The 25,589-nt window shown below is 55.1% G+C and overlaps 1 protein-coding gene across 1 annotated transcript; it reads right to left on the bottom strand.

Moving 5' to 3' along the window:
* Positions 1-10,085: 10,085 nt before the first annotated feature.
* On the bottom strand, positions 10,086-23,862 carry LOC139837921 (uncharacterized). The gene is made up of 3 exons (XM_071827240.1): positions 23,466-23,862; positions 22,769-23,230; positions 10,086-10,231 (listed from the first exon to the last, which is right to left on the bottom strand). The coding sequence occupies exons 1-3, from the start codon at positions 23,860-23,862 to the stop codon at positions 10,086-10,088; spliced, it is 1,005 nt and encodes a 334-aa protein (XP_071683341.1).
* Between the last annotated feature and the right edge of the window lie 1,727 nt (positions 23,863-25,589).

The following is a 25,589-nucleotide window of genomic DNA, read 5'->3' as shown; positions in this document are numbered from 1 at the left end:
TTGAACTTGGTTTCTTTTCAGTTTTACTAGTGTAACCTTGCTAACACTCATTTGTTCCGGTTACCGGGGAAAAGGACGAGCTCAACCGGCAGCACCAGGATGAGCTGAACGCCCTCAAGACCAGCTACCAGATCTCAAGTCTCGGCTGATTCAGCTGGGGCTCGATCACGCCAAGGCCCTCAAAGCCGCTGAAGTGAGCGCAGCGGCCAAGTTGGACGAGGCTCTGGAGGATGCTTCCAATGCCACTGTGGTGTTGCGGGCAGAGCTGGAGGAGATGGCCAAGGCCCGGAAGGGCGCCGAGGAGAAGGCCGCGCGGCTGGAGGAAGAGCGTAAAGAGTGCGATCAGCTGATCCTGCAGACCGATACACTTGCCCTCCGTAAGTTGTTTTCTTTTACATTTTGACTACTGCATACGAGCCTTTTTTCTTTCTACCCCATTCTCTTTCCGTTATCTTTCATTCCGGACTCTTTTCCTTCCGGTCTCTTTTTCTTCCGGACTCTTCTCCTTCCGGTCTCTTTTCTTCCGGACTCTTTTCCTTAAACTTTTTCTTTCTTTGCATAGGCCTCTTTCCGGACTCGCAGAGGTACGCTGTCAAGAAGGTCGATGCGCAACGCAAGGACAAAGGCCAAGCGGATCTTACTGTGCCATGGACGCCGAAGGACCATCTGGTCGCGCTTAACGCGCGGGTGTCCCATATGCGCTGCATAGACCGCAATCTTTCGGACATCCCTGATGTAGCTACCCAGCTATACAGGACTTTGTGGCCTGGCGAGGCGGTGCCGGACACCTTCTCCCTCATCAGCGACCGTCTGAAAGGTGCCGGCAGGAGGATCCGCGAGTGGCAGTGCTCTGCTGCCCGCGCTGGAGCGGACTCCGCCCTCCGCGTCGCCTGCTCCTGGTACCCGGAGCTCAATCTGGACGCCCTTACTGGCGTGCGCGAAGGCGCAGAAACGGATCTGGACCCGATCCTCTCCGCCAAGCGGCAGGATCGCGCGTACCGCATCGCGGAGTATGCCGACATGCGCACCTTCATCCCTCCCCCTCCTGGCGTCACGGACTATCTCGACGAGGAGGAGGATGAAGCCGTAGAAGAGCTTCTGGATGACGCTGATGCCGGTGCTGCTCCTCCGGAAACCCCTGCCGCATGATGATTTCCTTTGAAGTGCTTGCTCATTATATCTGTTGGTCCTGTTGCTTTAAGACAATATCTGTTAAATTCTGCCCCGGAATGCCGGGGCTTATGATGTAAAACTTAAGTTTGCCTGTGGTTGTGCTACAACATTTCCTGCCGGTAAGTTATACCGGTAGCTAAGTACTTATGAGTTTGCCTTAACATATTTTGCTTTTGGTTCCGCTTTTATCCTGCACTGCAAAGATTTCTCAATTGCTTCCGCATCCAATTTGATGCATACTTGGTTCTTTTGCCTTGGCTCTGCCTGCCTTCTCTGGGCGTTCTTTGGCGTATGAGCACAAGGTTCTTTCACCAAACAAGCATCTTCTTGAACTTAGAAATAACTTTGAAATTTTGCAAAAAACCGGTTAAACCGGGGTTAGTTAAACCTTCCGGATTGTTCTTTCCTGCTCTCCCTTTTCGCAGTTCATGTGCTTATCTCCTACCGGTTTATCTTGCTTGCCATGAAGCCGGTTTGCGGACAGCAGCAGAGTCGAAGACTCCGGTAGGATTTAGCACACTACTAAACCGGAAAGAAAAAACATTCAATAAGCAACCGGTAAACTGAAAAAATAGACAAGTTACATGCAACTTAAGTTGGGGTAGTCCCGAGATTCACTCAAGGTTCCGGCATCTTTTATTCATAGCATATAAGGTACAAAAAGGAACTTCTTACACCACCACTTCAAGAGTAGAAAGGACGCATGAGCTACGTTCCATGGACGCTTGCTCTCCTCGCCGGACCTGTCCGCCTTTCCTTTCTTCCATTCCTGTGCATCTATCAAGTAGTATGCATCATTGTGAAGCACCTTGCTTACAATGAAGGGACCTTCCCATGGTGGCAAGAGCTTATGTCGGCCTTCAGTGCGCTGCACTGTGCGAAGTACAAGATCTCCTTCCCGGAAAACTCTCGGGTTAACCTTCCGGTTATGATAGCGTCTTAGGTTTCTTTGGTAAATGGCTGTTCTTGCCAAAGCCAGCTCTCTTGCTTCTTCTAGCAAGTCCACATCGTTTTCTCTAGCCTCTTTGACCTCTTGCTCAGTATAGAGCTGTACCCTTGGTGAATCATGGATGATATCGGTTGGTATCACCGCTTCTGCTCCATAAACCATGAAGAAGGGAGTGTATCCGGTAGACCGGTTTGGAGTTGTTCTTATACTCCACAGTACTGATGGTAGCTCATCGAGCCAACATCCCGGTGACTTTTCCACCGCATCAATGAGTCTAGGCTTGATACCGGAAAGCACCAAGGCATTCATTCTTTCTACTTGGCCATTGCCTGTGGATGTGCCATCGAGCACAAATCCAACCGGATGTTCTTTTCTTCACAGAACCTTTTGAACTCACCTTGAGCAAAGTTGGTTCCGTTATCGGTGATGATGCTGTGCGGGTATCCATACCGCAAAATGACATCTTTCAAGAATTTCACAGCTGTATGCCCATCACACTTTGCGATAGGTTTTACTTCCAGCCACTTGGTGAACTTATCCACCATGACCAAGATGTGAGTCATGCTGCTTCTTGCAGTTTTGAATGGTCCAACCATGTCAAGGCACCAAACAACGAATGGCCATGTTAGCGGTATTGTCTTTAAACCGGATGCCGGGGTATGGTTACGCTTGGCGTACCTCGGCAGCCGTTGCATTTTCTTACCAAATCCTCAGCGTCCTCCAAAGCAGTGGGCCAATAGAACCCATGCCGGAATACTTTTGCTACCAAAGCCCTTGATGAAGCATGATGCCCACATTCTCCTTGGTGAATTTCCTCAAGCATTTCTTTTCCTTCCTCCGGTTCCACACATCTTTGAAGGACACCGGTAACGCTTCTCTTGTACACCTCACCATTGATGAATGTGTAAGCTTTGGACCTTCTTTGTATCCTCCTTGATTCATTTTCGTCAGCCGGCAAGGTGCCGCTGATCAGGAATTCCTTAATAGGTTTAACCCATGATGGTATTTCTCGAACCAAAAACACCGGTGCATCTATCTCCATGCTATCTACCAGCATCGTTTCTTCCGGTATGGGTACAGCAGTCCCCGAGCCTACCGGAGCAGTCCCCGAGCTTGCCGGAGCAGTCCCCGGGTTCCCTTCATCGATATCCATGGGTACTACGTGTGACTCTGGTACAAAAATTGATTCTGATTCCGGGCTCGGCTTGATCGATGGCACTCTTAGGTGAGCCAAAGCTATTCCGGGAGGAATTTCTTGCCTAGATGAGCCCAACTTGGACAAAGCATCCGCGGCTTCATTTTCTGCTCGCGGCACATGGTGAAACTCACATCCTTCGAAGAATCCGGCAATCTTTTGCACGTGAAACCGGTACGAGGCCATGTTGGCGTCTTTTGCATCCCAATCTCCTGAGCACTGCTGTACCACAAGGTCTGAATCGCCATAGCAAATGATCCGGTGTGCACCGATTTCTTTTGCGACCTTAAGCCCATGGATCAAAGCTTCATATTCAGCGACATTGTTCGATGCCCTGAAATGTACTTGCAAAACATACCGGAGGTGGTCTCCTTTTGGTGAAGTAAGCACCACACCGGCACCTAGACCTTCCTTGAGCTTAGATCCATCAAAGTGCATCTTCCAGTATTCTATCCTCTGATCTGGCGGTTTGTATTGCATCTCCGCCCAATCAACAAGGAAATCAGCCAAAGCCTGTGATTTTATGGCATCTCTTCTTTCATATACCGGCACGTACGGTGATATCTGGATCGCCCATTTTGCAATCCGGCCACGGCATCTTTGTTGCACATGATGTCGGAAATTGGTGCTTCACTCACCACCTTCATGGGGTGCTCCTCAAAGTAGTGCTTGAGTTTTGTGGCGGCCATGTACACGCCATAAGTCATTTTCTGGAAGTGAGGGTAGTTTTGTTTTGAGAGGGAGAGCACCTCGCTCAAGTAGTATACCGGCCTCTGGACGGTTTTTTCTTCCTCTTCTCTTTCAACCACAACCACTACACTCACAACCCGGTTTGTTGCTGCTATGTATAACAGCATAGGCTCCCTTTCTAGAGGTGAAGCCAGTATGGGTGCTGTGGCTAGCATCGTTTTTAGCTCCTTAAACGCTGCGTCTGCCTGAGGGGTCCAGACGAACGTGTCAGATTTCTTCATGAGAGCATAGAGTGGCAGAGCTTTTTCTCCCAACCTGCTTACAAACCGGCTCAACGATGCCAAGCTTCCGGTAAACTTTTGCACATCTTTTAACTCTCGAGGGATAGCCATTCTTTCTATCGCCCGGATCTTTACCGGATTAACCTCTATGCCCCGGCTTGAAACCAGGAAACCGAGCAGCTTGCCGGCGGGGACACCAAAGGTACATTTTGCCGGATTGAGTTTCATCCGGAACCGCCTTAGGTTATCGAATGTTTGCCGGATGTCATCGATTAAAGTGTTTTTTACCTTAGTTTTTATCACGATGTCATCCACATAGACTTGCACATTTTTTCCAATTTGATCAAACAAGCATTTTTGCATACAGCGCTGGTACGTCGCACCAGCGTTGCGCAACCCAAAAGGCATAGTGACATAGCAATAAGCCCCGTGCGGGGTAATGAACGCAGTTTTTATTTGATCTTCCTTTTTTAAGGGAATTTGGTGGAAACCGGAATAGGCATCCAGGAAGGACAACAACTCACACCCAGTTGAATCAATCACTTGATCGATTCGTGGCAAAGGAAAAGGATCTCTTGGGCAAGCCTTGTTAAGATTGGTGTAGTCGATGCACATGCGCCACACCTTCGGAGCTTTTGCCTCCAGGTTCTCATCTTTCTTCTTTTCAACCATTACCGGATTGGCCAGCCACTCTGTGTGCGTGACCTCCACAATGAATCCGGCAACAAGCAGCTTGGTTACTTCTTCTCCTATGATCTTTCTTCTGTCTTCAGCGAACCGACGCAGTGGCTGCCGCACCGGCTTGGCATCTTTCCGGACGTTTAGAGAGTGCTCAGCCAGCTCCCTCGGAACACCTACCAAATCATCAGTTGACCAGGCAAAGATATTCCGATTCTCACGGAGGAAGCTGACGAGCGCGCTTTCCTATGCTTGATCAAGGCCGGCGCCGATACGAACGGTGCGCTCTGGGTAAGCCGGATCCAGCACAATGTTCTTTGTTTCATTGGTTGGCTTGAATGCCGGTGTGCCCATGTTTTCACTCATTGCCGCCAAACTCATTTGTGAGGATTGAGCCAGCGTAACAGCTGTCTGCATTCTTTTCTTTTCCTCCGCGATCACCAGCGATTCTGCTAGGTTTGATCCGGCAGATGCGATTTCGGTGAGATCTTATAGTTTCCCACCACAGTCAATGGCCCATGAGGTGCCGGCATCTTCATCTTGAGGTAAGCCGTATGAGTGGTGGCCATGAAAGCAGCCAACGCCGGTCTCCCCAGCAATGCATGGTAGGGACTGTCCAGATCCACCACCTCAAACTCCAGATTTTCCACCCGGCAATTGTCACGTCCTCCAAATGCCACGTCCACCCGAACTTTTCCTATCGGGGCACAGGACAAGCCAGGGACGATCCCATGGAACGTTGTGCGCGTTGGCTGAAGCATGTTTTCTGTTATGCCCAGCGTTTGCATGGTGTGCTTGTACATGATGTTGATGCTACTGCCATTGTCTATCAGCACCTTGCTGAACTTCACTCGAGTTTGCGGCCCTTTCATGATCGGGTCCACAACAAGAGCATATCCACCCGGATTCGGCATGATCTTTGGGTGATCCTTGGATGACCAGGTAATTTCCTGATTGGACCACATCATGTACTTGGGAACTGCCGGCATCACAAAGATTGACCTCCATGGAGCGCCGGTGTACACTTTGCCGGTCTGTTGGCTCAGTGACAAAGACAACACAGCACAGATGCGGATCTTCGTAAACATTCCGGCCTAAAGGTGCCGGTGGAGGTGGCTGGTTATCATTTTGCTCCACCCGGTTAACTTGCTGGTACTGCTGCCGGTTTGGCTGCACCGGTAAGGCGTTTGCCCCGGTAAGTGGTGGTGGTGGCGGTAGCTGTTGTTGCTGCCGCGGCATGTCTTGCGGTGGCCGCGCATCTTTCACTGTTCCTTTTTGCATCAAGTACTTGGTCCAGGTACAATCCTTCGTCAGATGGTTTGACGGATGTGCCGGATTCGGCGTGTGCCACCGGCAAGGTTGATCCATGGCAGCTTCCATGGTGTATTTCGCGGGTTCTTGCCAGTTCCTCTTCTGGACCCAGGGTTTCTTTTCCACCCATTGTTTCTTAGGACCCGCCCATGGCTGCGATCCGGTTTTTTGCCTCTGGCTGTCGCTGGCCTCAAAGTTTTCCTGCACAGCAGCAACTTGCTGCGGACCGTACCTTCGATCCGGAAAATCTTCCCTTCTTTTGTTATTCCGGTTGTCCCGGTGTTGTTCGTGGCGCGGCTGTTCCGGCTCCGGTTGCACTGCCGGTTGCGTTGGGTCTCCCAACGCATAGCTATCCGCCACACGTATCATCTCTGCCAACGTTGTCGGCATGTTGCGCTGCAACTTTTGCCACAACGGTGAACCTCTTCTGCATCCACTGCTAAACCAAGCAATGGCTTGTGCCTCGATCACCCCCTCACAGGAGTTCCTTGTGGTGTTCCACCGGGCTAGATAATCCCGGTCTGTTTCGTTTGGGCGCTGCACGCATAGAGCAAGTTGCTGCGGCCTGTTTGGCCTCTGATAGGTGCTGCTGAAATTGCTCACAAAGGCCTCCTCAAAATCCAGCCAGCCATTTATGCTTCCTGCCGGCAAGTTGTTTAGCCAGATTCTTGCCGGTCCAACCAAAAACGATGGTATGATCCTCACGGCCCAACGCCGGTTTCCTCCTCCTGCTACGGTTCCTCCACCGCCTGCAACGTATACCGCGGTCACGTAATCCGCGAGCCAATCTTCCGGCTTTGTGGTGCCGTCATACGTTTTTGTGTCACGGGGCAACATAAAGTTGCGAACTGGTGGTTTTTCTTTCATGATCCTTGGGCCAAAACACTTTGGACCTGGAGGACCTTCCTCCTCGATCATTTCTGACAAGTATACTCTATCCAGACGGTGCCTCGCATCCCGTTCCGGTAAGTATCTCTCTCCCAGGCGTTCTCCCAATGGGTTCCGGTATGCTGCCGGTCTCGTTGAATCGGCTTCATCGTGACATTCCGGTACCGCGGCCCTTGCCTGCCGATACCTTGGGGGATCTATTTCCTCCTCCTCGTACGCTGCCCTTGCAGCTCGATAGTTTTGCCCGGTCTCATATCTACCGGCATGATTGTTTCCGGCATAGCCTCTGGCATAGCCTCGCTCTGCCCCTTGGCTTCTTCTACCGGCATCGTGCTGCCCGGCTTGTTGCTTTCCGGCAAGAACCGGATCGTACACAGTCATCTGCTGCGCATTCACTTCTTTTTCTCTCCTTCTATCCGGATGGGGGGACGAAGCCTGCCCATGGGATTTGCTACCGGCATTCTTTGTTGAACGCGCGGATTTTGAGGCCGCGGCCTTGTTCAGCTTAGCCAGCTGCTCAGCATTTTGCTGCTCAATGGTTTCCAGCAGCTCTCTAACACGCTCTTGCTGCTTTACCAAAGCCTCTCCGGAAAGCGACTCGCACAGCTCTACAGCGGCCTTAGCAGCTTTTATAGTTTTATCCGGGCTGCTATACTTAGGCTTTTCCACGATGCTAACAGATGCAGGCGCTCTTGCCGGTAAGAATCTCTTTGCGCAAATCTTGATCTAGGTTGCGAGCTTTTAGCCGGTTTTCCGGCATCCTAGCAGCATGCGCGCTAACAGAAGCAAAGCCATGGGCAGCGTTATACTCACGTACGGTTAGGTTCAGCTCGCGCTGCGCCCTGACGATGTCCTTGCCGCTCTCTAGCATCTTCTGGCGCTGCGCCTCCAGCTCCGCCTGAGCCGCTGCCGGATCGATGTTCTGCGCGATGGGGGTGGCGAGGACGTTCATCGCCGCCTGGAGCGGTGTCTCCGGTGGCGCGGATGATGCTCCCGCTGCGCCTGCGCCGCGCTCCAGCGGTGGCTTAGCCGCACGGGTCGAAACCGCGCGACCGGCACCTTCAGCCGCAACCTCCTTTCCTGCACCAGCCACACCGGTCATCATTACCTCGACGCTGCCGGCGGCGCGGCCAGCACAGAGCCATCTTGGCGGGTCCGGTGCCACCAGCACCGGCGAGAGGCGCTGGCGCACGGGGACGGTGCCGAAGTAGACGCGATGGCTGCCGAACTCGATGATGCGGCCGTTCTTGGGAAGACGCGCCGTTGGCGAAGCAGCCCGCGTTGTCGTTGATGAAGTCCATGGCGTAGATGCTCTGCACCAACGCGGACACCGTACGTTCGCCGGAGATCTCGAGAACGCCCGCCCGAATGTGAACTCCATCAAGCGCCACTTCAGGCCCCACGGTGGGCGCCAACTGTCGTCGTGGTGAACGAGCAGATGCCATAGGATGGCTTAGATTGGGGCCGAATGGACGCAAGAGGATTCGGGGGAGGGTTTGCGATCAGGTGGGAAGAGATTCCGGATGGTTTCCTCAAGAACTTGGCCAAGGCCAGAAGTTGAAGAAGAAAGACACAAGGAAGAACTCCCTCTAGATCACCATGTTCATAGATTCACGCAAGTTACAGGCTCTGCCTTCCTACATACACGCGTACATACTTGCCCGTGAAGATGGGCTGCCCCCTCTCCTTATATAGGGGAGAGGGTGGCTTACACTGCAAGAAACCCTAATGGCATCTTTGACTGGACAAACTACTTTACAGAGTTACTGTACAAAGCTACTTTAACTGGCTACTGTACAAAGCTACTTTAATCATAGATGACACCGGGGCCTTCTTTTATCATAGAAGCTGACGTCCCCCGGCTTCTTTCTCCGTCACCTCTCTCTTTGGCGCCAGGGCTCTGAATAAAGTTACTTGGCGTAGCTCATCCTTGTCTTCTTGCTCTGAAGAGAATCTTTGACCAGTCCTGCCGACAGGCTCTCCTTTCCGGTATCTTTTATACCGGGTCCCGGCATACCCCTTTGGGGATACCGGCTTAGCCTTGCTCTCCCGGATTCCTTCTAGGCTTCCGGCAAGAACATTAAACCGGTATCTCGATGGCTCAAACCATCCGGTTTGGCATGCCTTTGGCATACCGGGGGTTATCCCCCCAACAATCATGTAAGGCAGCTCATGAGATCATTGTATTGAAGTACATAGGAGAGAGATTAACCACATAGCTACCGGTACAGCCCTTAGCCTCGATGGAGAACTACTCCCTCCTCATGGGAGACAACAGCGTTGATAAAGATGGCGGTGGTGTTGATGGAGGAGCCTTCCGGGGGCACTTCCCCGTCCCGGCGGCGTGCCGGAACAGAGACTCCTGTCCCCAGATCTTGGCTTCGCGATGGCGGCGGCTCTGGAAGGTTTCTCGTACCGTGGCTTTTTCGTGTAGGGTTTTCGCGATGGAGGCTTTAAGTAGGCGGAAGGGCAAGGTCGGTGGAGTCCTGGTGGGACCACACACTAGGGGGGCGCGCCCTACCCCCTGGCCGCGCCGCCCACACGTGTGGGCCCCCCAGGGCTCCCCTCTGGTGGCTCTCGGGTGTTCTGGAAGCTTCGTGGAATTCTAAGATGTTGGGCGTTGATTTCGTCCGATTCCGAGAATATTTCCTTATAGGATTTCTGAAACCAAAAACAGCAGAAAACAGCAACTAGCCCTTCGGCATCTCGTCAATAAGTTAGTTCCGGAAAACGCATAAATATGACATATAATGTGTATAAAACATGTGAGTATCATCATAAAAGTAGCATGGAACATAAGAAATTATAGATACGTTTGAGACGTATCAGGACACCACACAGAGTAGCAGGCCGCAGGCCGTTGGCATGCCGTTTTCCGCACTGATGTCGTCGTCGTCGCCAACAACGGCGTCCTTTCTGACTAGGCAGCTGGCCCGTTGATGCACCGTCTGCCATTGTATTCGCCCATGACGACGTACTTCACATGTGCCTTCCCGTCTACCAATAGGACCTGCCTTAGCTCCCTCGTCGTCTCTCTGCTGCTCTTGATCCACTCGAGGCCCACGTCTGAAAGGTAACGGGAGAAGGAGATACGGGTATAGGTGTTGGATAATTAGGCACAATTTCCATGATTAATTCCAGAATATAAAACATAACGACAGGAGCTACTAACATGTGAAACTCGAACATACTAGATGCATTAATCAACATGAGCAGCAGCAGCACAAACGGTAAAGCATCCATCGCTAAACAGATCAAGATATGTCGCACGTACCGATCTGGTGGAGGTGGCGGTGGAGGTGTAGCAGATTATGTCGCAGCAGTAACGTTGTTGACGACAGGGACGACGGGTCGAAGTAGACGGCGTTGAAGACGATGGTAGGCAGCACCGCCCGACTTGGACAGAAGGCGACCCGTGATGAAGAGCTTGAGCAGTCGCGCAGAGCGCTTCCCAAAAACCTAATTCGCCCTCTCCCGTACAGGATCGCAAGGACGAGTGGTTCCGGAGACCTGCTCTCCCGTTCGTCGATGCACGTCGGCGCGCGGGATGGAGTAGGCTACGATGGCGGCGCAAGCAGAGAGAGGTGGAAACCCTAACTCGTGTATTCGGTGTGTTTCTGCGGTCCGGGAGCGACCCGAACCGACTAACTACGACGCGTCCGTCTAGGACTCTGTTCGTTTTCCTGAGCTGCAAAAAGTAAGGAAAGTCTCGGCTCGAGGCTCAATCCACTCACCACGAGCGCGGTGCGCGCGTCGTGTCGTGACGTGTCGAGTCGAGACGAGCGAGCGAGGAGGAGGAGGAGCGCGCGCGTGTAGCACTCCTATTCTCACTCACTTACTAGTGGTGGAACAACCCACCTTATAAGGTGGTCTAACTTCCTCCCAACTTTCCATGTGGGACTAAACTTCCCACCTCTTGCCACTCCCTAGTGAGCTGCCACCAACTTGGGCTCAAACTCACAAGGCTGCCACTAAGTGGGCTTTGAGATTTATAGGGAAAATCTGAAATCTAGTATGGGCCATTAAGTGTAGGCCCAATATTTCAACAATCCCCCACCAGATCTCAAATCCCCATTTAGAGATTTACCAATACTCGGTGCTTGTTTTATATACCAGTGTTTCAGCAGAGACTGTTAAGTTGAACTTCCGCCTAGAACCTTAAGCTACATCCATTCACACTTGAACAATGGACTAAGCCTTGAATTGCAAGTTCTGCGTGAACAGGGTTTCACTCAAAGTCATTACCAGTACATGGCTGCCAGTAGCCTACCCCGCGGGTGAAGCATATGCGTCATACTTCGTGGTCTCTTCATGAATTTACTAGAGATCACCCAAATCTCATAGATTGGGACGTTTAACAATCGGACTCATATAGTTGTGTTATTTCAAGAATGCTCTGTAGGACAGCATCTTTGCTAAAATAGCCAACATAAACACATTAAGGCTTTTGCCAACCTGCCTTACAGCAATTGAGAGTTGTGCATCTTCACATAGAGAGGGTTACATAATACTCTCCTCAATTAAACCACTAGTTTGTTCTTCCCAGGTCCTAATTCACGGGATCTCCGATCACAAAGGTTGGGTTACCACTATGGTGTAACATCAACGGGTCTCAAACCCATCTCCCTCGATGCACTTTCTATCACATTACGTGATAGTCCCTTTGTAAAGGGATCTGCCAGGTTTTTGTCTGTTTGAATATATGTAACAGTTATTACTCCGGAGTTTCGCAATTTCCTGACAGACTTCAAACGTTTCTTGACGTGTCTTGATGACTTCGTGTTATCCTTAGAATTGTTCACTTTGACAATTACAGTTTGATTGTCACAATTCAAAAGGATTGCCGGAACAGGTTTTTCAACCACAGGCAAGTCCATCAAGAGCTAACGCAACCATTCTGATTCAACAGTGGTTGTGTCCAACACAGTAAGTTCTGCTTCCATAGTTGACCTCGTCAATATGGTTTGCTTGCAAGATCTCCATGACACTGCGCCACCTCCAAAGGTAAATACATACCCGCTAGTGGCGTAGAGATCAGCTACATCAGAGATCCAATTTGAATCACTATATCCTTCAAGCATAGCTGGGTGCCCTGAATAGTGAATCCCATAACTCATTGTACCACATAGGTAGCGCATGACCCTATCAAGTGCATGACAATGATCAGTACCAGGGTTTGACATGAACCTACTCAACTTGCTAACAGCAAAAGAGATGTCCGGTCTAGTCGCGCTCGCTAAGTACATGAGTGAGCCAACAATCTGAGAGTATCTCAGTTGATCTACGGCAATCCTCCGGTTCTTGCGTAATGTCACACTGGGATCATAAGGTGTTGGAGAAGACTTGCTATCAATATAGCCGAACCGGCTCAAGATCTTCTCAACATAATGGGATTGTGTTAGAGTAATCCCACTCTCGTTCTTAATAAGCTTGATGTTCAGAATCACATCAGCTTCTCCCAGATCTTTCATATCAAAGCACTTTTACAAGAAGGACTTGACCTCGTGTATTACTTTCATGTTTGTACCAAATATCAGAATATCATCCACATACAAACATAGTATAACACCTTCGCCCCCACCATGGCGATAGTAAACACACTTGTCAGCCTCATTGACAACAAAGCCTACAGAAGTCAAAGTTCTGTTAAACTTCTCATGCCATTGCTTAGGTGCTTGTTTCAGGCCATATAAAGATTTCAGCAACTTGCACACCTTTCTTTCTTCACCTTTTACTACAAACCCATCAGGCTGATCCATATAGATTTCCTCTTCCAACTCTCCATTAAGAAAAGCTGTCTTTACGTCCATTTGATGGACGATAAGACCATAGGAGGCAGCCATGGACAGTAGTACTCGAATGGTGGTAAGTCTAGCGACAGGTGAATAGGTGTTGAAGTAATCTTCGCCTTCTCTCTGTGTGTAGCCTTTAGCTACAAGCCGCGCCTTGTACTTCTCAATAGTACCATCAGGTCTTAGCTTCTTCATAAACACCCATTTGCAGCCCACAGGCTTGCATCCATGGGGTCGTTCTGATAGCTCCCAAGTTCCATTAGAAAGAATCGAGTCCATCTCATTATGGACAGCTTCTTTCCAGTCATCTGCATCTGGAGATGCATATGCCTCTACAATGGACGTGGGAGTATCATCCACAAGGTACACAATGAAATCATCACCAAAGGATTTTTCAATCCTTCGTCTCTTGCTCCGTTTAGGAGCTTCATTGTCATCCTTCTCAGTAACATTCTCATGCGATTGTTCAAAACACTCATTAGATGTACTAGACTCAGGAATTATCTCAGTAGAAATTCTAGCAATGCTATGCATATCTTTCATAGGAAACATATTCTCAAAAAATGTTGCATCACGAGATTCCATAATAGTATCAACATGCATATCAGGTACCTCGGATTGAACTACTAAAAATCTATATCCTACACTCCGCGGAGCATAACCTAGAAAGATACAATCCACTGTCTTTGGTCCGAGTTTGCGCTTCTTAGTGATTGGAATATTGACTTTCGCCAAACATCCCCATGTACGCAAATACGAAAGTGATGGTTTTCTTCCAGCCCACTCCTCGTAAGGGGTTTTATCTTTATTCTTGTTAGGAACTCTATTCAGGACATGACATGAAGTCAATAAAGCCTCCCCCCACCATGCCTTTGATAAACCAGCAGTGGCTAACATGGAATTCACCAAGTCAGTCAGCGTGCGGTTTTTCCTCTCGGCAACCCCGTTTGATTGGGGCGAATAGGGAGGCGTCCTCTCATGAATAATGCCATGTTCTTCACAGAATTCATCAAAGATTTTAGGAAAATATTCACCACCACGATCCGACCTAAGACGCTTGACCTTTCTCTCTAGTTGATTTTCAACTTCGGCCTTATAAATTTTAAAGTAGTCTAAAGCTTCATCTTTAGTTCGCAACAAATAAACATAGCAAAATCTAGTCGCATCATCAATCAATGTCATGAAATATCTCTTTCCACCTTTTGTCAACACACCATTCATCTCGCATAGATCAGAATGTATGAGTTCTAGAGGTGCCAAGTTTCTCTCCTCGGCCGCCTTGTGAGGCTTCCGAGGTTGCTTTGACTGCACACAACTATGGCACTTAGAACCTTTGGCAATGGTGAAATTCGGAATTAAACTTAAACTGGATAGCCGAGACATTAAACCAAAATTAATGTGACATAAACGAGAATGCCAAACACTGGTATCATCACTAACATTGCCACAAATATGGTTCATAGACTTATTACTGAAATCAGAAAGCGAAAAGCGGAACAAGCCTCCGCACTCATAGCCTTTACCAATAAATTGTCCAAACTTGGAAACAACTACTTTATTCGACTCCATGCTGCACGTTCCTCAGCTGCACGATCTTCCCCGAAGTGAACTTCAGATCTACCGTGCCAACACCACGAACAGAAGCATGTGACCCATTCCCCATCAAGACGGAAGAATCCCGGGCGACCTGGTAAGAAGTGAACATGGATATGTCAGCACACACACATGAACATTAGCACCTGTGTCGGGGGGAAGACCCCGGATAGGGCAATGGACGCGGAGCAGCCGGCTGGCCACTGGCCGGCTCGCGGCAAAGGCCGGCTGAGGAGCAGCCGGCTGGCGCCGTGGTCGGCTGGTCCGGAAGCCGGCTGGCTCTAGGTCCTAGTCGGCCTGGCTACGGCCACCAATGCTGTAGCTGGGCCGGCTTCTACAAGCCATATCCGACTGGGGTTTGTACCTCAGACCGACTCGAGGCTGGCGAGTCTTGCACTGGAAGGGACCGGGTTGGTGATCCGGGTTCCTAAAGTCCACGCTGACTCCATCTTCCGTAAAGCGCGGGGCACTGTGGAGCAATAGTGCCGCGCGCCGGACAGGCCGTCAGGGCTTACGACGATCCGTACCGGCTACGGTGGCTGACGGCGACAGGGACAGCTCCTCTCCATACCGCTGACCGTGGCAGCCGGATGGGACAGGCCACGATGCCTCAACTACTCCTGACGTCACCGCCTCGGGAAGGAGCGGAAGCCGAAGCCGGCCCAGCCGGCCAGTAAACTATAGGGTCTTATATGTAAAGTGCCGGCGCCTATATAAGCCGCACTACCCCCTCTCGTGCAGGGGATCGATCATTCTTACTTCACTCCACCCATAGAGCTGCCCTGAGAGAGAGACCATCGTCTCCTTTAGCCTCCCAGGAGCAGCCGGATACAGCTCTAGGAGCACCATCGTATTGTGTGATCATCATATACACTCATAGCAGGAGTAGAGGTTTTACCTCCATCGGAGGGCCTCGAACCTGGGTACGTCGCCGTGTCGCTCGTGCCCATACCCGCATCCGGATACCGCCGTGAGATCACTCAGGAACCACTTTGATTAGCCACCCTATGGCATATGCCGTGACCATACCACGACATTTGGCGCCCACCGTGGGGCCCTCAGCGTCCTCGGCCGGTGTCTTCATCCGGACGGGCCTCACCATCACCACCGGCGAGCGAGTCGCTTCAGGCTTGATCTGGAGATTCGGCTCCCTCGACTGCGTCAGCGACAACGCTGGCTGCTTCGCTGACCGGCCCTTCCCAGCCGGCGGCAGCGTCATCTCCTTCGGCGGCCACGACGTCTACGTCGCTACCGTCGCACCGCCGCGCTACCCGCGGCAGGTCCTGCGCTGCGCAAGCCCTCCTCCGCGAGCCGGCAGCAGCGCTCCCGCCAGCCCCGTCGTCGTGCAAGTCATGATGGCTGGCGAGGAGCTCCCCACCAAGAACCCGCGCGCCCGTGGCCCCAACCTGGAGCGCAACGTCGACCCCAACGCCTCCGGCTCAGGCCCAAAGGCGCCACCGCCACCGTCCCGGCTGGACGAAGTCCGGGCAAAGCTGAGCACCCCGCTCACGCCTGGCGGCGACCCCACCACCGTCGAGGCGGATCTGGAGGCGCACCGCCAGCTCCTCCTCAAGCAAACCGAAGAACTGGCTGCTGCTAAGCGCCAGATGGAGATCACCCAGCGCGAGTACAACCGCGCCCACGGCCTCACTCCAGGCGGCGACGAGCCAAGCCGAGCCGGCCACATCCGCCGCAGGGGCCGTGACCTCGGCGCCGAGATCGCCCGCGACGGCGCTCCTTCGCCGGCTCCGTCCGCGGAGCTCCCCGTCTACAACACCCCCGACAAGAACATGCGCGGCACAAGCCGCCGCAGAAGAGCTGAACCGCCTTCAGGGCGAAGAGTTACGCCGCCGGACCAAGCGGGTAACTGAGCTGCTCAACGCAGCCACCAGGCAGGTGGCCGACCCCAGGTATGTCAATGCCCCCAGAGCTTCTCACGCTCGTGGAGCTGCAGGCAACGACAGGGAAGGCGCCAGGGACTCGGCCGAGTCCGCCTCCCCAGCACCAAGCCGGCACCGTGACTCCCGCGCCACGCACGCAAGCTCGAGCAGGCCGAGCCACCAGTCAGGCGGCAGCAGCCGCAGCCGGCCTCCTCCGAGCCGGAACCAGGAGCAAGACTCCGAGCCCCGCCGTCAGCACCGGCCGGCTCCAGAAGAAGCCGGCACACGCCAGCCGGCACACTCCCGGCTGGGCCCGCGCATCGAGCCCGCCGACGCCCGAGATCGCCTCGACCGGCTGGTCGAATCCCGCATTGCGGAAGAAGAAGCTCCAGCCGGCCCAAAGTGCTTCGGGCCCCGCATCGCCAACGAGCCCACGCTTGAGGGCTTCACGCTCCCCCGCGACACCCCCAAGTACGACGGCACCGCCAAGCCGGAGGACTGGCTGCAGGACTACTCCACCGCAGTCGGCATCGCCAAAGGCAACAAGCGCTGGGCTGTGCGCTACTCCCCCCTGATGCTGGTCGGCTCCGCCCGCACATGGCTCAACAACCTGCCAGCCGGCAGCATAAATGGCTGGCTGGACTTCGAAGCGGCCTTCATCAGCAACTTCACCGGCACCTACCGCCGGCCAGGTCGCCCCCAGCAGCTTGAGATGTGCAAGCAAGGCCCCGACGAGACGGATCGCGCGTACCTAACGCGCTGGTGCGAGATGCGCAACTCCTGCGAGGGCGTGCACGAGATCCAGGCCATCAGCTTCTTCATGGGAGGCTGTCGGCCCAACACCATGTTGTGGCACAAGCTGCGCCGCAGCGACCCCAAGTCGATGGCCGCCTTGATGGCCATCGCCGACAAGTACGCGCTGGCTGAGGAAGCCGGCAAGGCACCGGCTGAAATTTCGCCGGCCCCCACCAGGAGAGACAACAACAAGCCGGCCGAGGGCGCCTCGCATGGCAGCCGGCGGGACAACTACCGCGGCAAGCGTCACAGTGACCAGCCGGACCGCCGGTACGGCTCCGCCCACGTAGCCGCCGTGGCAGACAACGCGGCAGGCGGCAGCCGCCGCCAGAAGCAAGACCGGCAATGGAAGCCGAAGTACACCTTCGAGCAGATGCTCGACTCGCCGTGCAAGTACCACAGCGGCAAGAACCCCTCCAACCACACCACCCGCGACTGCCACTTCATGAAGCGGCTGACAAGCGGTGAACCCCTCCCGCCTCCCCCCCCCCGCCTCCACCAGCCGGCGGGCCGGGTGGCCAAGCCGGCGCGGAGAACGCCAACCTCGAGCACCACGAGGCTAACCAAGTGCACCATGGCGGCCGATATCTGGCCGAAGATGCTACCTACATCATCTTCACCTCCGAGCCCGAGGACAAGACGAGCTAGCAGAGCCGTTCCCTCGAGGTCAATGCGGTCATACCGCCGGTCCCCCAGTACCTAAACTGGTCAGAGCAGGCCATCACTTTTGATCGCCGCGATACACCGGCTGTCCTGCCGAAGCCGGGCAGCTACGCCATGGTCCTCGACCCCACCATCGGCACAACCCGGCGCAGCGTGCGTTTTTCGCGCGTCCTCATCGACGGCGGCAGCAGCATCAACATCCTCTACCGCGACACCGCCCGCAAGCTGGGCATCCAAGAGGCCGAGTTGCGCCCCACCCCCACCGTCTTCCATGGCATCGTGCCAGGCCACTGCTGCCAGCCGATCGGCCGGATCACGCTGGAGGTGATGTTCGGGAAGCCGGATCACTTCCGCACCGAGAAAATTGAGTTCGAGGTGGTGGACCTCGTGAGTCCCTACCACGCGCTCCTGGGCAGGCCGGCCCTGACCAAGTTCATGGCGGTGCCCCATTATGGGTACCTGAAGATGAAGCTGCCTGGCCCCAAGGGGGTCATCACCGTAGCCGGCGACTATCGCCGCTCCATGGACTGCGCCACGCAGAGCTCCAAGATGGCCCAGACGCTGGTCATCGCCACCGAGAAGCAGCTCATCCACGATGCCGTCGCCCTCGCCAAAGCCGCGCAGATAGACATGCCGGCTGCAGGCAACCCGGCTGGGACGACTCACTTCCAGCCGGCCGACAACACCAAGAAGATCCCGCTGGACCCGGCGCAGCCGGACAAGTACGTCACCATCGGTGCCGGCTTGAGCAAGAAATAGGAAGGCGAGCTCACCAGCTTCCTCCGTGAGAATCGGGACATCTTCGCATGGACTCCAAGAGACATGCCGGGTGTGCCGAGGGAGTTGGCTGAGCACCACCTCCACGTCCGGCCTGAAGCCAAGCCGGTGAAGCAGCCTCTCAGGCGCTTCGCCGAAGAACGAAGGAAGGCCATCGGTGAAGAAATCGCCCGGCTCCTAGCTGCCGGCTTCATCATGGAAGTGCTGCACCCGGACTGGTTGGCGAACCCGGTCCTGGTTTTGAAGAAGAACGGCTCCTGGCGCATGTGTATCGACTACACCAGCCTGAACAAGGCGTGCCCGAAGGATCCCTTCCCCCTGCCGCGCATAGATCAAGTCATAGACTCGACTGCCGGCTGTGAACTGTTGTCTTTCCTAGACGTCTATTCAGGCTACCACCAGATTCCTTTGAATCCGGCTGATCAAATAAAGACTTCGTTCATTACCCCGTACGGGGCTTATTGCTACACGACTATGCCGTTCGGCTTGAAAAATGCAGGCGCCACCTACCAAAGGTGCATGCAAAAATGCTTGCAGGATCAAATCGGCAAAAACGTTCACGCATATGTGGATGATGTCGTTGTAAAGACCAAGGAGACGACTACCCTCCTTGATGACCTGAGAGAAACCTTCACCAATCTGAGAAGATTTCGGATGAAGCTCAACCCGGCCAAGTGCACATTCGGCGTGCCGTCTGGCCAGCTCCTTGGCTACCTCGTCTCTCAGCGAGGGATCGAAGCCAACCCGGACAAGATCAGTGCCCTGGAGAAGATGGAACTGCCGCAGTGCCTCAAGGACGTCCAGAAGTTCGCTGGCTGCCTGGCTTCCTTGAGCCGCTTCGTCAGCCGGCTGGGGGAGAAGGCACTGCCCCTGTATCAATTGATGAAGAAGACGGACAAGTTCGTCTGGTCACCGCAGGCGGAGGAAGCTTTCCATGACTTGAAGCGCGTGCTCTCAACCGCGCCAATCCTTGCAACGCCGGCATCAATGGAGCCGATGCTGTTGTACATCGCAGCCACCAATCGAGTGGTTAGCGTTGTCCTGGTGGTGGAGCGCAAAGAAGACGGCAGGGAGCAGCTGGTCCAACGTCCAGTCTATTACCTTAGCGAAGTGCTCTCCCAGTCGAAGCAAAACTACCCCCACTACCAGAAGGTCGCCTACGGCGTCTACATGGCGGCCAAGAAGCTCAAGCATTACTTCCAAGAGCACCTCATCAAAGTGGTTGCCACAGCACCCTTGGCGGAAATCATAGGCAGCAAGGATGCCAACGGCCGGGTTGCCAAGTGGGCCCTGGAGCTAGCCGCCCACACCATCCTCTACGAGCCACGCACAGCCATCAAGTCGCAGATCCTCGCGGACTTCTTCGTCGACTGGGCTGAGATGCAGTACCTGCCGCCTGTGCCGGATTCCAGACACTGGAAGATGCACTTCGACGGCTCGAAGATGCGCAACGGCTTGGGAGCCGGCATCGTCATCACCTCTCCCAAGGGAGACCGGCTGGACTACGTCCTGCAGATCCACTTCGCCGCATCCAACAATGTGGCGGAGTACGAAGCGCTCATTCATGGGCTGAAGCTGGCCAAGGAGATTGGCGTGCGTCGCATACTCTGCTTCGGCGACTCCGACTTGGTCATACAACAAGCATCTGGCGACTGGGACGCGAAGGACGCCAACATGGCCTCATACCGCTTCCATGTCCAGCAGCTATCCGGCTTCTTCGACGGCTGCGAATTCCACCATGTGCCACGGGCAAACAACGAGGCGGCTGACGCCTTGTCCAAGATTGGCTCAACCCGGCAAGCCATTCCGCCGGGCATCGCCTTGGCGGTTCTCAAGAGGCCGTCCATCATACCGTCACCGGACTCGGATTCAATATTCGTACCGGCTGACCCGGGGGCTTCATCGCCCAAGTCGGGGGCTAACAAGCCGAACCCGCCGGCTACCATGCCGAACCTGGGGACTTCTCAGTCCAACCCGGGGGCTTCATCGCCAAACTCGGGGGCTAGCAAGCCAAACCCGCCGGCTAGCAAGCCGAACCCGGCGACCATGCAGTCGGATCCGGAAGCTCCCACGCAGGAGGCCCTGTTGGTTAGCGTATTCGAGATAAGATGCGTACCTTCATGGGCACAAGAATTCCTCTCCTACCTCACCGACGGTGTGCTGCCTGAGGATAGAGTCCAGGCCAGGCAGATTGAGAGAAGGGCCAAGGCCTATACCATCATCAACCACCAGCTGTACAAACGCAGCGTAAGTGGGGTGTTCCAGCGGTGCGTCGAGCCGGCTGAAGGGATTGAACTCCTACGGGAAATCCATCAAGGAGAGTGCGGACATCACGCCTCATCCAGAGCCATAGTGGCCAAAGCCTTCCGGCACGGTTTTTACTGGCCGACTGCGCTCAAAGACGCAGAAGAGTTGGTGAAGAAGTGCAACGGCTGTCAGCGCTTCGCAAAGAAGAGACACCAGCCGGCTTCCGCCTTAAAAACCATCCCCATCACATGGCCATTTGCCGTATGGGGCTTGGATATGGTAGGCCCATTCAGAACGGCGCGAGGCGGCATGACACATCTCTTGGTAATGATTGATAAATTCACCAAGTGGATTGAAGCCAAGCCGATCAAGAAACTGGACGGGTCCACAGCCGTCACATTCCTCAAGGAAATCATTGTGAGATTCGGCTACCCCCACAGCATTATCACTGACAACGGCAGCAACCTCTCCCAAGGCATCTTCTCTCGCTATTGCGGGGAAATGGGGATCCGGATGGCCCTATCTTCTGTGGCGCACCCAGAGTCCAACGGACAAGTGGAAAAGGCTAACGGCTTAGTCCTAGCCGGCATCCGGCCCCGGCTGATGGAGCCGCTCGAGCGAGCAGCCGGCTGCTGGATTGAAGAGCTGCCCAATGTGCTGTGGAGCCTGCGCACGACGACAAACCGCTCAGTCGGCTTCACACCTTTTTTCCTCGTATACGGGGCCGAAGCCGTCCTGCCGACTGATATCGAGCACGACGCGCCAAGGATCAAGCTCTACACTGAAGCCGAGGCCAAAGAAGCTCGTGAAGATGGAGTTGACCTGGTCGAAGAGGCCCGGCTGCTGGCTGCGTCTAGATCTACCATTTACCAGCAAAGCCTCCGACGCTATCACAGCCGGAAGGTCCAGCCCTTAGCATTCCGAGAAGGAGACCTAGTGCTCCGGCTGATCCAGCGGACAGCCGGACAGCATAAACTGTCATCCCCATGGGAGGGTCCCTTCATCGTGAGCAAGGCAGTAGGCAATGATTCCTACTATCTCATAGATGCCCAAGAGGCTAAGAAAAACAAGCCGGACAAGGCTGACGAGGAGACTAAACGTCCCTGGAATGTCAACTTACTCCGCCCATTTTACACATGAGAGCAGGAATGTATGTATCCCTTGTATCCCTTTTATAAGCTATGAAAAAGCACGCGCCAAGAGCGCCATTTCCGACAAGTTTTTCGCGTACTTTACCTCTGTTTCGCCAATTGGCTTGAACCCTCTCACGCAGTCGGCTCAGTAACGTGATCCGGTTTCCGACAGCCGGCTTCCGATCCAGCTACAGACCGCAACCCGGCTGTCCGGCTGGCGGGAGTAAGGCCTAGGGAGCCGGCACGCGAAAAACGGCTAAGGGAAAGAGTAAAAGCGAGTTGACTTGCAACTTTTCATATAAGTGCCGGATTGCCGAATTCAGCTCGTTCGACTGAAATACTGTCAGCCTCACCCAGCGGCCCGCTCTTGATCCGGCGACGGATCGCAAGTCGAACGTACGACCGGCAAGAGCACAGCCAAAGAGTGGGGCGGATGGGAAAAAGCGAACGAGTCGAAAGAAAGCAACTCGGCACACAAATGATTAACAAACACATTAAAGTGTGACATAATTAAAGGACGATGATATTCATACATGCGCACCCGGCATCCCGGGGATTTAATAAATTGTCTTGGCAAAAGAACAACTGAAAAGCAGGTAAACTAAGCCGGAGGGGCATCAGCGGAGCCGGCTGCCGGGTCGTCCTCGGGCGCGTCTTCCGCCTCCTCATCTTCCATGTAATCTTCATCGGATGCAGGAGGGTTCGGGTCCGCGACGAAGGCGCCCTTGTCGACGAAGTCGGCGATGGCGCTGGCCCGGGCAAGATGGGCAGCCTTGAGTTCGGCTGGGAGCTTGTCCTCCACGCCGGCTCGCCGGAACTCAAGCTGCCCCAGGTCCACCTCGTTGTACCAAGAGAGGACGAAGGACAGCGCCATGTCGGCGCCAGCGCGCGTGGCCGACTCCTTCCAGTCGAGGAAGCGATCCGGCGCCCGCTCCATCAGGGAGGTGAGGCTGGAGATATCCTGCGGCACCGCCTCCTCAGGCCACAGCATCGGCGCCAGCTCTTCAACCGCCTTCCGGAGCTCCCAGCCGAGCTTGGTGATGGGCTCGACGCGGGCAGCCATGGACGCCATGTGGTCCTCCATGGAGAAATACTCCGAGCTGCCCTCGCCGGTTTCCTGCCTCCTGGACTCGCGCGCAACGCCAACGGCTGCCAAAGCCGCGTCCTGCGTCTCCGGGAAGGCCGCTGCAAGAAGAAGCAAGTCAGAAATCATCGAAGCCGAAATAAGCTGAAAAATGCAAATTTTCGAAGTCCTAAGCCAAAAGGAAAAGCCTGGCGGCAGCCGGCAAGAACCGACTGCCACCAGCCCGAAGATGGAGATAGCAAAGACATCAGAAGTTTCTGCTGCCGGCTGCCAACGAAAGCCGGCAGCCGACAGCCGAAAGCCGGCAAAGGGAAAGGAACATTAAGGTGCACTCACCCGCCAAGCCGCGATCAAGTGCGCCAATCTCATCCGTCCAGCGCTTGGCGGTAGCCGTCAGCTCCGTGGACTTGGCGGTGACCTCCTCTTGCAGCACAAGCCGCTGCTTCTCCACCTCCGTTAGCCGCCGGCTCAGATCGTCCACCTTCTCCTTCTCCGCCGTCCTAAGGGAGTTGAGCTCAGAGAGGTGGTTCTGCTCCAGCAGGCGCAGCCGTGCCAGCTCCTGCTCAGCTAGCTTGAGCTTGGCGGCTGAAGAACGGCCCGCCTCCTCGCTCTCGGCGCACTGGGCGCGAGCAGCCCGGAGATCCGACTCCAGCCGCGGGACCTTGGCGGCTTCAACTGCGAGGCAGCCGGAAAGAAACGTCAGCCGGCGAAGATTCAAAAGAAAATAAGACATCGAGTCGAAAGAAGCAAGAGCTCACCCCTGGCGGTTTCCAGCTCGCGGGCCAAGTCGGCCCGGTCCAGCTTGGCCTTGTGGTAATGAGTGACGGCGCGATTATACAGAGTGGTGCGCCGGTCCATCACGGCCTAAGGAAAAGAGAAAGTCAGTCGGCTAGGCGAAACCCGGGCCGGCTCCAAGCAGCCGGCCCATGCCTCGGAGGGCTACCAGGATGATAACCAAATCAAAAAACAGATAAAGCTTACCTTGCCGGCTTCCTCCACCTTGGCAACGCTGGCCGCGGTCTCGGCAGCCCTGGCCTTGAGGTGGGCCTGCAGGCTGGAGAAGAACATCTCCACCGATGCTTGGCCAGGGTTCCCCTCCCGGCTGGTCACCTCGTAGGAGTCGGCGCGGAGCCACGCCTGCTCCATGGTGGCAGCCGAGCCGAGGCTGGAGTCGGAGGCGGATGGCACCTGAAGAAGAAGTGCGCCCTTGGCCACATGCAGGCCCTGCTGCGATGCCGATGGGGTCTCCGTCCTCACCAGTGCGCGCGAGTCGGCGCCCTCCGTGCGCGCCGGCTCATCCCTTGCCGGCTCCCGCCTGGTTGGCTCACCCCTCGTCGGCTCCGGCGGCGGCGACGCTCCGGGCGCAGCAGATGGCCCAGCCGGCGCAGCTGTCTCCGGCGCCTGAGGTGCCCCCACCGGACTCTCGTCCAGCTCCACCACGTTGGGCCTGGTGCCGGTTCCGGTCGCAGGCGGCGCAGCTGTGCCGGCTCCGGCTCCGGTCGCGGACGGTGCAGCCCTTCCGGCTCCGGCTCCGGGTGAAGGCGGCATGCCCCGGCCGGCCCCAGCAGCGGGGTCCAGAAGGCGAGTCCGGCGCGGGAACATGTCGTCCAGCGTCGGCCGCCGAGTCGGCTCGACCCGCGTGCCGCGATCAGGCGCTGAGGCCAGCGGCACGGCGAAGGAAGGTGCCCCTGCGGAAGGCACAAGACCCGCAGCGGCGGTGGCGTAGGAGCGCGCGACGAAGGCTGCGGCGTCGGCTCCCTCCTTTGGCGCAGCGGCGGCGACGCGACGCGCGGAGCTTGCCGGGAGCCGCCGCCTTGGGCAAACTTGATGGGAGCCCTAGCCGGACAAACAAAGAGAAAATAAGCATAAAAAGTAAGGAAAGAAAAGGAATCAAACAAGAAAGAGAAAGAGAACTCACCCGGCCTGCTCCGGAACCTTCTTCGGCCGCCGGCGGCGCTTCTTCGCCTTCGCCTCCAAGGCGGCAGTGGAGCGAGGCTCGCTGGCCCGCTTCTTCCCCTGGCGCGCCGAAGTCGCCGTGGTGCTTGGCGGCCTCGCGCGCAGAGGCACGGCCGGGATCGGCCCCGTGCCGGACGTCGCCGGCTCCTCGTCCTCCTGCTGCTCTGGTGAGGGGGGCGGATTGTGCTCCCCCTGGCCGCCTAGATCAGGCGCCTGCAGCAGGTCGTCGTCGCCGGCCTGGTCGCCGGCTTGGTCAGCCGGATCGACGTGATCCGGCGTCCACCTCCTCGTCGCCAGGTCGCCGTCCTCGGTGTTCTGGCGCTCAAAGAGCTAGAAAGACAGAAAAAGCATGAGCAAACAACAAGCCAAAAATTGGCGGAAGCAAAAGGAAGTCGGCCTCGCAGCCGCAAGCCGGAAGCCGGCGAAAAAACACAAGCTTACTTGCTCGGGTAGGTGGTCCCTGTCGTGGGGCGCCAGCCCGTAGCTCCAGTCGTCTGCCACGTT

The sequence above is a fragment of the Lolium perenne genome, chromosome 3 (genome assembly GCF_019359855.2).
Source record: "Lolium perenne isolate Kyuss_39 chromosome 3, Kyuss_2.0, whole genome shotgun sequence".
In the NCBI taxonomy this organism is placed as follows: Eukaryota; Viridiplantae; Streptophyta; class Magnoliopsida; order Poales; family Poaceae; genus Lolium; species Lolium perenne.
The sequence above is the reverse complement of the archived record's forward strand: the minus strand, read 5'-3'. Positions and strand labels throughout refer to the sequence as shown.